The sequence below is a fragment of the Budorcas taxicolor genome, chromosome 7 (assembly GCF_023091745.1).
Source record: "Budorcas taxicolor isolate Tak-1 chromosome 7, Takin1.1, whole genome shotgun sequence".
NCBI classification, from domain to species: Eukaryota; Metazoa; Chordata; class Mammalia; order Artiodactyla; family Bovidae; genus Budorcas; species Budorcas taxicolor.
This window is the reverse complement of record NC_068916.1, coordinates 19,033,986-19,046,819: the sequence shown is the minus strand read 5'-3', so window position 1 is coordinate 19,046,819 and position 12,834 is coordinate 19,033,986. Positions and strand designations below refer to the sequence as shown.

Sequence of the window (12,834 nt, the reverse complement as noted above, 5' to 3'; positions counted from 1 at the left end):
AGGGGATTTTAGAGGAGAAGCAGGATGGTGAAGGAGAAACTTGGGGGCAGGAGAACATATGGGCCCATGCCATGAGCTGTAAGGACAGAGGCCATCAGTTAAACACACACATTTAAAATTCTCATCTGGATGGAAAGAGAATTGACATAAGCTAGTCCAGAGACAGAAGAGAGAAGGGACCACAAGGGATGCCATGAGACTTTTCATGATCACCTGTGGAGGGCTGCAGCCATCAGGTAAATATAAATGACCAAAACCCTCATTTGGAGAAGCATGGGACTAACGTGACAAGTCCAGAAACAGAAAAGAGAAAGAAATGTTAGGAGAAGCATGCAAGGCTATACATGAGCCCATCAAAGCCCCCATGGTCTCTTATTACGGGGGACTGCAGCCATCAATTAAATGTTTAAAAATCTCCATTTGGTTGGAAACAAAAGTTAACAGGAAGCAGTTCAGAGACAGAGAGTGAAGATCAGGGTGTAGGTAGAGAACAGCAGATGTCGCCATGCGATGAGCTCATAAGGAGGGAACAGCAGCCCTCAGTTAAACTGAAAATCCCTTAATTTGGTTAGAAGCAGCTGGCATGAGCCCATTAAGGAGGAGGAGGAGGAGAGGGGGGCCTGAGGGGGGCATTGCCCATGAAGACGATCAAGGGCAGGGTCCTGATTCAGTTCTCCCACCACGCGTGGCAGGGGACTCAGCAGAATCCTCTCTCATCTACAGGGGACTATAATGAAACCGGAAGACCGTGACCACATGTGACCGCAGAGCGGGGAGAGAGAGAGTGTGGTGGAAGTGGAATTTTTGCTCCTTGCTAGGGGCGCTTCCCCGGGGAGGGTGGAAAAAACCCAAACACCCACCACTGAGTGGCCTTAAGACTAGAGGTGTGAACAGAAGCAGAGCTTTTTCTGCCAGAAGGAATTGACTCAGAAAATGTTTGCTTCTGTCTTTGAAGATGTCCTTTAAGCTCCTGGAGAAGACAGCAGCCACCAGTTGAATGCAGCTTCTCAAAAGTCTCCCTAGATTGTAAGCACCATCAACCCCAGGACACTCCCAACCCCAGAGCCACGTAGGAATCGGGACTGAAGAACTGCGCCAGGCATAGTTCAGTGGGGGCTGGCAAGGGTCCACCGAGGGGGCCGCTTCATCTCCCACTATGCCACCTCGCTCCCATCAGTGCTGTCCCCGGCGCCTGGGATAAGCACATACCTGGCGTCTGGAAGTTAATGCGTCTCATTTCCACTGGGTCCTTGGGGTGATGGGGGGCGAGGTCGGCGTTGTTCAATAGGCATTTAGTGCGGGGCTCAGAGTCCTTTCGTTTGCTTTGTGCGAGCAAACAGACAGAGATGTGTGACCCGGCTGTATGTGACTCGGGTTCCCACAACCACGCGCAGACACATGTGCAAAGGTTGGAACAACTAGGTTCCCGCTCATCCCGTGGGCGAGGTGCCACCCCAGCCCCTGTCCTCAGCCTCCAGAGGGCAGAACCAGTTCTTACCTATCAGGCTTACTGCTCCCGAAAGCAGACACAGGTGAGAAGGAGGGAAAGAAGACAGGTGAGGGCAGGCTGGCCATTAAGAGCCTGTTCTAGGACTGTGGATGGCTTTCTTCTCCCCTCTGAACCTTGGTCTCCAGAAAATGGGGCTAATCCCTTCCAACTTGGGTCTCAGCCTTCTAAGCTGGGACGTGTCCCATGTGACTTCATTTAACAGGACAAAGGGAGCACTCCCCCCTCCAATCTTGCATGGGACTTAACAGGAGTCAAATCACTGGCCAAGGTAGAATGCCAGCCCTGCCATTTCCCAGGCTGTGTGACTTTGATCAAGTGGCTTAACCTCTCTGAGCCGTTTTCCCTGTCTGGACCACAGATGGCTTCTGTGATCATTCTCAGAGACCACCTTTCCCTGGACCTTTCCAAACCTCCCGAAGGCCTCCCTCCTATCAAGTGGGGACATGCAAGGGGCTCACTTCTTGTAGAGCAAGATGGCAATCACTATGCAGATAATGAAGACCACAGCCAGCACGGGCCCGATCACCCAGATGAGCCCCTCCTCGCCGTCCACGATGGGCTGGGGGTCTGGGTTGTCCAGCTGGAAGGGGTCTGAGAAGGGGCTGGCTGCAAATGTCTGCAGAAATGGGGTGGGGGGGACTTCCATCAGTGCCCACTGCCCTCACGGTGGCCAAATGGGTCTTCCTCAAACACAAATCTGTGTCTATCCCCTACTCTAAACCCTCCTATGGCTTCCAAGAACACTGACCACAGTGGTCTGGCCCTGGCCAGTCTTCACTTTTCCCCCCTCCTCCACTCTGTTTCAGACACTCTTAGGTCCTCTTTGTCCCTCTTGCACCCCAGACCTTTGCACATGCAAACTCCGGGATGCCGTTTCTTTACTGAACTCCTATACATCCATCAAAGCCCTCGTTCCAAAGTCCTTTCCTCTAAAAATCCTGCTTGGTATTTCCTCAACCTCAGATCCTTCCCTCTGCTCAGCTCTGACCACAGGGAGCTGGGAGGATCGTCTGGCTCTGAGGCCATCTGGGCATTCTGGATGTGGGCAGACACCATTCGGGACTTACGGGCTCACTCTTCTGCAGCACAGCAAGCACAAAGAGAACATATCGGTGGCCAGGCTCCAGGCCCCGGTTGTCAAAGCCTCCATACTGTTTCTGGTCCCCAGGATGGAAGGTGTGTGGCAGCACTGAGAAGCGAGCCGCAATGTAGGGTCGGGGGACCTCCAGCTGACGCGAGTGCCGCAGGCTGCGCCTCTGCAGCCGTGCGATGTCCTGGATCAGCTGTGGGAACAGAGATGCGGGCTGCTCAGAACCCAGCTGGGAGCCACTGGGCTCCTGAAAGCTGGCAAGTGTCTGGGCCCCAGCCCCTTACCTCCTCCAGGTCCATATCCTCTGGGCTGCCCAGTGGGGTCAGGAACTGACCACCACGAGATTTGCGCAGTGGCACCATCACAATGAAGTAGTTCCTGGCAGGAGACAAGAGTCACAGAGGGCTGTCTAGGGTCATGAGCAAGGGATGCTATTGGGCTGAGTGAGGGCACCACCCTTCTCTGAATCTTCCCTTCCGTTCAAACCATGGGTGTATGGCCCAGGTCACATAGGACTATAATTTCGAATTCAAGCCTCCAGGGTTTTGATCATGTTGTACCTTTTGCCTAGAAAGCCTACCCTGGGCAATAACAGTTGACCCTTCAACAACATGGAGGTTAGGGGTTGCCAACTCCCCGTGCACAGTGGAAAATCCACACATAAGTACACTTGGCCTTCTGTATCCATGGTTTCCCATCTATGACTTCAACCAACTGTGGAGTGTGTACAGCTGCAGTGTGTACTTGTTGAATTAAAAAAAAAAAATGCATATAGGTGGGCCCCTGCAATTCAAACCTGTGCTGTTCAAGGGCTAACTGTATACTTCTCAAATTCCCATACGTCCTTCAAAACCCCAGCTTCCACACCCACGCAGTCTTGTAACTCCCCATTTCCCCCTGCTTCTCAGAGTACTCCTCTTCTTACGTGGGACTCTTAGCCTTTGTGCTTCTCACCGCCACACCACGCGACTGAGATTGTCTGTGTCCAGCTCTGCCTCCCCATCAGTCTGAGAACCTAGAACTAGCAGCAGGTCAGGCCTGCTGGGGCCTGGGAGAATGCTGAGGCCACATTCAGTGGTGACATCTATGAGAGGCACCGGACCTTCAGGGCAAGCACATGAAAAGGCACCGGCGTAGTCTCTGTCTTACAGACCAGCAAGGGCAGTGGGGTACTGAGAGGTCAAACAGCAGTCACACAGCTGACTGGGGGAGGCATGTAAAACCCTGGAGGGGGTGGGCTGAGCTTACTGGACAGGCACGGGGCTCTGGCCATCTGGCAGATACACCACGATGAAGCCATCGGAGTCAGGCTTGGGGGTCACACTGGGCTTCGAGCTGAGCAGGTTGAAGGCGGTCCAGGCCGTGACTGTCTGCTGGAGGCCGCCCAGGCTGCTGCCGCGGTTGGTCAGCACGAAATTGTAGAAGGTGTTGGGCTTGAGGTGAGTGATGAGCTTCTTGGTGGTGCGGCCATCCACGTCCAATGTGAGCCCATTGTATTGGATCTGTGGGGCGGGCCAGCTCAGCGGAGCTCTGGGTTGAGCCCTGGTCCTCACTGAGCCTGGATCTCAGACTTAGCCCGGACCCTATGATATGATCTGTGACCCCAGACTGAACCTCAATTACAGCTGTAGCCCTAATTCCAAGCCTTGACCCCAAGACTCAATCTTGACCCCAGACTAAACTCCAAACCCAGTTGATTCTCAATTCCAGCCAAGTCTCAACTCAAAGTTCCAATCCTTAAAACGTCCAGATTCCACACTTAGGCTTGACTAGACACCGAGAGACTGAGCCTCAAATCCTAGCTGATTCCCAGCTAAGCCCCAGTTCTGAGCGAACCCTAATTCCCCCACTGAACCACGACCCCTGCTGAGTCCCAACTGTGCATCCCCATCCTGACTGAGCCCCGAACCCAGGCTGAGCCTCAATATCCCACCCAGTCACCAGTCCAACTGACCCCCTACCCTGACTCCAGATGGCACCCTCACCCTGGTCGAGCCCCGCCCCACATATACTCTAACCCCAGCTGAGCCCCACCCCAACACACCCTAACCCCCCGTCCTAGATGCAACAGGAGGCTGCACACCTTGTATGGGGTGGGTGAGTTGTAGTTGTCTGGGAATTCCCAGCTGAGCAGGACCGATGTCTTCATGATCATCTTCACCTTGAAGTTCTTGGGCGAGACTGTGCCACACAGCAGCAGGTGGGAGAGAGCAGAGGAGAGATTCCCATGAGTGCTGGGGGGCTGGGCATGGGTACGGGGTGGGGTGGGGCGGCCCAGGCGCTCCCTGTCGTCCGCTGTGCCCGTGGCCTTACTGCCTGGCCCTGGCCCGGCCCTGCCTGGCCCTGTCCCATGTCCCTGCTGCGGGAGACGGCGCAGCTGCAGAGAGAAGGCGGAGGCGGAGGAGGGGAGGGGGGACGGGTTGGGTGGGTGGGTGGGGGGGCGGCGGTGGGGGCGGCGGTGCCACCTAGGCATGTCCCACCTTTGCCAAACGCCGGAGCCTCGGGGTCCGGACTCGCCTTGAGCGTCCACGTGGAAGCAGAAAAGTGACCACTTACCTGGGCAGGGGAGAGGGAGGGGGCTGGGGTGGGGGTGGGCACGAGGCCCGGTCCGGCTCTGGTGCGGGGGTCACCGCGCGCCTACCTTGGTCCCGCAGGAACGTCCGGTAGCGGACAGGGGGGCTGTAGGGGCCGGGGCCCCGGCGCGTGTGGGCCCGCACTTGGAGGTCATAGGCCGTGTCGGGCTTGAGGCCCTGCAGCGTGAGCACGTTCTCGGCGCCCGGCTCGGCCGCCGCCGGCAGCTCGGTCTCTCGGGCGGGGCCCAGGGTGCCAGCCTCCCGAACGGCCACTGTGTACTTGACAATGGCCCCGTTGCGCTCGGCGGGCACGGGCGGCAGCCAGCGGAGCAGGACGGTGCCCGCCGTGGCGTTGCCGGCTGCCTCCAGGATCTGCGGGTGGCCACGGGGTGTGTCCTCAGGGATGCTCAAGACCTCGGCCACCTCCTCGCCCAGGCCGCCTCGGCTCCGTGCCGCCAACCGGAACACATACGTGGCCCCCTTGTGCACGCCCGATGCGGTGTAGTGGTCCTCGGTGGGCGGGAACTCCAGCGTGGCCAGGGGGGACGAGTCTTCGCGGCCGAACTGCAGGCGATAGCCCAGCACCTCGTCCTCAGTGGCGCCGGCTGGGGGCTCCCAGCGTGCCAGCAGGCTGCCCTCAGGGGTCTGCTGCACCGACAGGGTGGGGCGGCCCAGCACTGTGGGGGGATACAGGGCAGGCATCAAGGCCACGTGATCAACCCCCAGCTCCGGAGCACAGCGTGGGGTTGCAATTTTTTGGCCACTTGTGGGATCTCAGTTCCCCAACCAGGTATCGAACTTGGGCCCTCAGCAGTGAAAGCACAGAGTCCTAACCGCCAAACCACCAGAGAAGTCCCAAGGAACTGCAGTTTTTAAAAGCCATCTTGGGAAGGCCGTGCTCAAAAGCAAAGACTCGAGGGAGGTGAAAGAGGGAGCCACAGAGAGGTCTGGGGGGAACAGTGCTTCAGGCGGAGGGAACAGCCACTGAGGGACAGGGGAAGCAGGGGACGCAGAGGGACCCGAGACAGGAAAGCATCCACAGAGGCCACGGCAGGCCCTCATCTCTGCATCTCGAGTTAACAAGTCACTCGTCTCCTGCCTCCTGCCAGCACCTCATTAGCATCAATGGAATGGAGGAGTGCCTAGAACCCTGTCTCTGCCCCCCATGGTTCTCACAGTTTGGGTAGTAATCAATGCATCAAAGCCCTGAGAAGTCCTGCAGTGCTGAAGTGCTACACGTGAAACCAGGCTTCTCTGCTGGAGGACTTATCAGGGCCTTTAATGGAAGGTGGTATGAACAGTCACAGTGTATGCAGCAGGTTCTGCTTAGCAAGCGTGACTCTAACATAACATCCCTGAGAGGGGCAAGAGAGACATGGGAAGCTTCCTGGAGGTGGTAACATGGGAGCTGGATGCTGGATGACAAAGATACTAGGCAGGTGAAGAGCACAGTAGGGGGCGTGGGCCAGCAACAGTATGAAGGCATGCTGTGTCCAGCCAGGCGGCCTTGAATATCAGGATCTGCGGTGAGGAGAAAGACGCAGGCCATGGGGGTCCTTCTCTGTTTTGGAACACACCAAGCTTGTTCCCCTCTCTGAGCCTTTGCTTGGGTTATGCTCTCTGCTTGCAATGCCCTCCCCTTAGGTTTTCACAGCTGCCTCTCTCCTCACTCAGCTTATCCTGGCTGGTGAAAAACCAGCCTCTCAGGACTGACAGGAGGAGCCAGAGGGGAAACTAAGGCAGGGCTGCCAGGAGAGGAGGCTTCATGGTACCATGGAGGAGATGGAGACACGACCCTGAAATGACAACCTGCTTGTGGGGATCGGAGCTGGGATGGGGGAGGCAGGCGGGGCAGACAGCAGAGCTGGTCATGATTGTTGGCTGGAAAGGGGGTGAGGCGGGTGGCTGGAGAAGGCTTCTCAAGGAGGGAGACTAATCAAAGACCTACAGGATGTGGAGGAGACAGCCAGCTGGGAGAAGGGTTATCAGCACAGGGGGAACAGGAGGCAGAGGGTAAGAAGTTAGGAATTGCCTGTTTAGGGATGTCCCTGGTGATCCAGGGGCTAAGATTCTGTGCTCCCAACGCAGGGGGCCCGGGTTTGATCCCTGGTGGGGGAACTACATCCCACATGCAGCATGGAAGAGTTCACATGCCACAGCGAAGACTCAGCACAGCCAAATCAATACATTAAAAAACCCCAAAAGAGTAGTGTGTTGAAGGTTCCCATCTAGCTGGAGCTGAATGGGGCTGGACCACGCTGAGTCTGGGTGTCCTCTTGAACAACCCCCACACTTCGCTCTGTTCCTCCCTCCTGATGCACCCTCCCGCCTCCCCCCGCCCCCCCGCACCATGGGCTCAAGAACTCTGCAAGGATGCTCTGAGGGCAAAGGGGTCAGTGACAGTCTTGTACCTGCTCCCTTGGTCACTACCACCTTGGGTTTGCTGCGAGCGCCATCGCCTTTCATGGTGTAGGCGGCTACCGTGATGGAATAGGCAGTCTCAGGCTGCAGGTTTGTGATGACCATCTCCTGCGGGCAGGGGTGGCGATCAGTGATGCAACCTGGGCTGCCCACCCTCCTCCCCGTGCCAGGGACAAGCCAGGCGGACGCAGGGCCCAGTCCGCGGGCAGAGACGTGCACCTGAGCTCATGCCACAGACCTCAACACGTAGCATGTTCATGCTGAGATGGGCACACGTGGCCTCATGACACCTGTCCTGGCCCACCTGGACCAGGGCAATGCCCAGCCCCCTGCTTCGGTCCCCAGCTACCACACTTTCCCACCCAGTCTGTCCTCCCTGAAGTGGCCTCCAGAGGGCGTGTGTGAGCACCTGACCACACCCCTCCAGGACTCCCAGTTCCCTAGGGGCAAAAGCCCAAGTCCCTCCCACCGCCTGCTGCCCACAAGGCCCTGACTGAGCTGCCCTGTCCCCTCCCTCGCTCACTCTGCTCTAGCCACACGGGCCTCCTGGCTATTCCTCCTACACACCGGACACGGCCCCGCCCTGAGGCCTTTGCACTGGCTGTCCCCCCTGCCTCCACTATGTCCCTTGGAGTGATGGAGATTCCTTACAACAGCTCTCAAAAGCCAACAGTCAGGCTTTCAGAAAATCTGCAAGCCAGTTCTTAAAACACAGTGATGATGGCAAATGAATTATAGAGGCTTCCCTGTTGGCTCAGTGGTAAAGAATCCGCCTGCCAATGCAGGAGACACGGGTTCAGTCCCTGGTCAGGGAAGATCCTACATGCGGTGGAGCAACCATGCACACAGCTACTAAGCCTGTGCTCTAGAGCCCGGAGCCACAACCGCTGAGCCCACATGCCGCAACTCCTAAGGCCTGAGCGCCCTAGAGGCTGCGCTCTGCACCGAGAGAAGCCACTGTAACAAGCAGCCCAGGCTCACTGCAGCAGGAGAAAAGCCTGCACGGCAACGGAGACCCGGCACAGCCAGAAACAATAAAATTTAAAAAACTATGAAAAATGAAGTTATATAAATGTACAATCAAATAAATAGTAAAAACGAACGGAGTAAATACTCAAAACCCGTTCCTCCTTAATTATTTTACTGTGTTAACTAATACTTATGCCTTCAAGGTTATTCTTTTTTAAAATTATATCTGAAATTGTAACAAGTTTGCAGCAGTATCTTTTTATACTTTTTTTCCCTTCATTTTCTTTTCTACTATGGTCCAGGAGCCACTCAGGTAAGAGGGCTAGTGGATACCTCCAGGGTCCTCAGCAGGTACCCATTTACCTGATGCAAAACCGAGGCTACAAGCTCCAAGAGGTAACAATGTCACAGGACACTGAATAGTTGCCTGTGCTACATATTACGACCCTGTTGTTCACCCACATCCATTTCTCATATCTGTTTAACAGAAATACTATACAATGATGAGCTACCGCAAACCTGGCTGGTAGCTTGAAATTAACATGGTGGGAATGTTTACACCATGGAGAAGGGTAAATGCCACACCAGTCAGGACTGTGCCCACCTGCCCACCTGCCCACCTGCCTGGACAGCTGACCGTTCAAGCCTTTACACCACTGTCTACACCCCCCTTCTCCACCAGAGCTGTAACTAGACAGGCATTTGTGCGTGTTCCAGGTAATATCCCTCTCCCCTGGACCATGTCCCCCCTTGGGCTCAGGGCTGTCCTGGCCACCGCTGTGTCCACGGCACCTAGCAGAGATCTACACTAGAGGAAGTGCTCAGTTACTCACTGCTCCTTCAGTGACTGACAGAGCACCCTGACCTCCCCCCAGGCACACGTGTGCCCATGTTTCCATCCATGCACACCCACCAACACGTCAGCCATGCCTGGGAGCTGTGGGGTGGCCCCAGGAGCACAAGGAGGGGGGCCAGGATGCACGAACAGGGGGTCTCCTGCCCCTGAGCCTCAGACATTGTCCTTCCCAGGGTCTTCGTGAGTTGGAGGGGCTAATCTGGAGCCACATGGGAATGTCCCCCCAAAACTGGGATGGGGGTGGGGAGTACAAGGCAAAGCCACTGGAATGGGTGAAGCTGTGTCAATCTAACATCGGGTTTGGGGCTCTCAGAAGAGCCTGTGGCCCCCATCTTAGGGGCAGAAAGACAGCCCAAGAGGCAGTGATTCGCCTAGAGCCACACAGTCATCCTGACTCTGGTTCAGGGCCTCCAGAGAAAGCTGGAAGGGGTAGAAACAGTTGTTCTACAGGCCTCTTGTCCCACCTGGCGCCCAAGGACCACTCCCCCCACACTCCAGAGCCAAAATGATGGGGAGGGGCACTTTGGCCTGAGACAAATTTCAAGGTGAGGGAAGGCTGAGCCAAGTGAAAAAAGAGTCAGGCTAGGTGGGAAAGTGACTGTTCTAACTTCCCAGGCCTGGGTCCATTAAGGGAGGCTGTAAGGTGGAGGAGGGTGGGCAATGCTGTGGAAACAATTGGAGGGAAGATGTGTGGGAGACCACAGCGGGGAGCTAGCCTAGGGGACGGGGGTGGGGAGGCAAAGGGCCAGCGGAGTCCAATGGCCACGCAGCTAAGAAGGCTAATAGATACCTCCGGGGTCCCCAGCAGGTGTCCATTTATCTGATGCAAAAACGAGGCTGTACACTCCAAGCTCCAAGGGGTAAACTGGGCATGCACGGGGGGCCCAGGGGAGGAGACCCTTTTACAAGGGGCGTGCAGGGAGGTGTGGACTCACAGCACTGACAGTGGCTGGGGGGGGCGCTACTTACATATTCAGCCGTGTCGTCCATCTCCCACTGAGCGGGGAGGAGGCGGCAGGAGAGAGAGGAGGAGGTGAGCGAGGTAGCCAGAGAGAGAAAGAGAGAAGCAGCGAGAGGGCAGGAGCGCAGGGACCCCGCCCCGCCCCGCCCCCAGGCCCCGCCCGGAGCCCCGCCCACCTGGGCGTCGGCCAGCATGATGTCCTTGATGCGCGGCGGCCCTCGGGCCTCTGCGCCCTCCATGCGCACGTAGTGGACCTGGTAGCCGCGGATCTGGCCGTGCTGGCGGCCGGGCGCGGGCGAGCGCCACAGCACGCGAATGGCCGTGGCGTTGAGCGCCTCCGCCTCCACCTTCCGCGGCGGCGCGCTGGGCACTGGCGGGAGGAGGGGAGGGGGGGCGGGCGGGGCCGTTACTGGGGTGCCCAGCCCCGCCCGGGCAGCGCCACTGCCCGATGCCAGGGTGACGAGTGACTGCCGGCTAACCGGGCGCTCTGAGCGCTGCCCACTGGCGAGGAGGGAGTACCTCTCGCACGCCTCCCACAGCCCAGGGAGTGAGCCCTGATGGTGCACCCTCTTTACAGACTGGCAACGGCGGCTCTCAGGGCCTAGACCACGTGCCCAAGGCCACCAGACACGGCCGGGTCCTGCATGCCCCATCCTAAGAGTTTACCCACACTGACTCCACCCTCAGATCACTCCTGCCAGATAGGGGCTCTTGTGCTCACTTTACAGATGGGGAAACTGAGGCACAGAGAGTTGACTCCAGGATCGCAGGGTTGTTAAGAGATGATGCCGGGATGGGAACCCAGGCAGTTCAGCTGCAGGCTCCCCTACACTCCAGGGTGCAGCCAGCCCACTCCACACTGGGGCACTCTCTCAGCCAGCCCCCAAGCTCAGAGCCCTCGCCATTCACCTTGCCCCTGACCCCAAGATCTGGCATGAAGAACGGCTTCATCTCTTCCCCATGCTTAGGACAAAATGTGGGGCTGCCAACCAAACCTTCCAGGCCAATGGCCCAGAAAGCAACTGGCCCGGGTTTCCTGCAGTCTTACTGGGGGAGCTGCCTGCTTCATTTCCCCCCATGAACCTCAGCTTCTACTATGTGACTAGCACCTTACAACTTTCTAGCGTGGCAGCAGTGGGGATATTTACAGCACAGAAATTGGCCAGCACTGCAAATCAGTCTCCAAGCCCAGGGAGCTGGTGGTTAACCATCCTCAGCATGCCATCTCCTTACTTTCTAGGTCGGATGGCTCAGACCCAAGGAGCTCCAAATCCTGGGTTATCTCAAGAGTCTGGGGCCCCACGGACCTCTTAATTTTCCCGCCAGCGTTGCTTGCTGTTTCTTACACTCCACTGCCAGACCAAAACACAAGACACTGCCTGCTTAATGTTCCAGGCCCAAGGCTCAAAGAAAATGCAGCCCAGAAGGCCGGGTACGGAGAATTCCAAGATCAAGGAGCTCGGGATGACTTCTCACGGAGCCCTCTCCTGCCTGTTTTGTACCTTCTGACCACCAGCCAGCCCAGTTCTCCAGGGACGGAAGGCTCGGCAGCGGGGGGCCGGGCTGGGGCCTGGGGGTCGTGGGCCGGGGTCGGTGCTTACCGTCCTCGTCGGTGCGGACGACCACGGGCGAGCTCTCAGGCCCTGGTCCCACCTCTGTGTGAGCGACGGCCGTGATGCGGTACTCCGTCCACTTGTCCAACGCCTCCAGCAGGATCTGGGTGGTGGTCGGGGGGATGCCGTTCACCTCCTTGGGTTGCGGGTCCTCCGAGCCCAGCGGTCGGTAGCGGACGCTATAGCTCACCAGGGCCCCGTTGTGCGTGTCCGGCGGCGGCGGGCGCCAACTTACCAAAATGGCCGTGGAGCGCGTGCTGACACACTTAACATCTTGAGGGGGGGCTGACGGTTCTATGGGGGGGGGGGCGGAGAACGTGGGGGGTGGGGAAGGGAGGCGGGATGGGCGGGAGGGGGTGGGGAAACAAAAGATGGGAAAGAGAAAATAAAAAAGAAGATGATAACAAACAAAACAGAACCAAACCAAAGAAAAAAGTCGAACCCAAAAGAAGTGGGTGTCAACCAAAGGTGAGATGGGCGGGTGGGCGGGGCGGGGGGCGGGGAGGGCTGGCCAAGAAGGCTGCGTTCAGCATACGGGGCTGTGCTTGGCACACAGTAGGTCTTAGGGAGAGGGGAACCACAGTCCCCACAGAGCACACACGTGTGCCGTGCAGTAGGCCAAGGGGAACAGCACGGGAAGTCCTATTTACTGGGCACCTCCTATGTGCCAGGCACGGTGACAACTGACACAGCAGTTTGCCCCATTTACTGGGCACCAATTATCTACCAGTCACAAAATAACAGCAACTCTGTACTTATTTATTCAACACCTACTGTGTGCCAGGGAGAGCACCAGGGATGGAATGACAGTAAAGGCACTTATCTATTGAAGGCCTACTGT

General features: G+C 57.4%; 1 protein-coding gene across 1 annotated transcript in view; it reads right to left on the bottom strand.

Annotated features, from left to right (window-relative positions):
* The window catches only part of PTPRS (protein tyrosine phosphatase receptor type S), a 73,041-nt gene that overhangs the window by 12,812 nt on the left and 47,395 nt on the right, over positions 1–12,834 (bottom strand). The window contains exons 14-25 of the mRNA XM_052643727.1: positions 11,982–12,287; positions 10,557–10,750; positions 10,389–10,415; positions 7,585–7,702; positions 5,242–5,850; positions 4,684–4,781; positions 3,849–4,102; positions 2,885–2,978; positions 2,578–2,793; positions 1,969–2,126; positions 1,499–1,510; positions 1,210–1,322 (exon numbers count right to left, since the gene is read on the bottom strand). Of these exons, the coding sequence (XP_052499687.1) occupies positions 1,210–1,322; positions 1,499–1,510; positions 1,969–2,126; positions 2,578–2,793; positions 2,885–2,978; positions 3,849–4,102; positions 4,684–4,781; positions 5,242–5,850; positions 7,585–7,702; positions 10,389–10,415; positions 10,557–10,750; positions 11,982–12,287 (2,199 nt within the window). The remainder of the gene's footprint in view (positions 1–1,209; positions 1,323–1,498; positions 1,511–1,968; positions 2,127–2,577; positions 2,794–2,884; positions 2,979–3,848; positions 4,103–4,683; positions 4,782–5,241; positions 5,851–7,584; positions 7,703–10,388; positions 10,416–10,556; positions 10,751–11,981; positions 12,288–12,834) is intronic.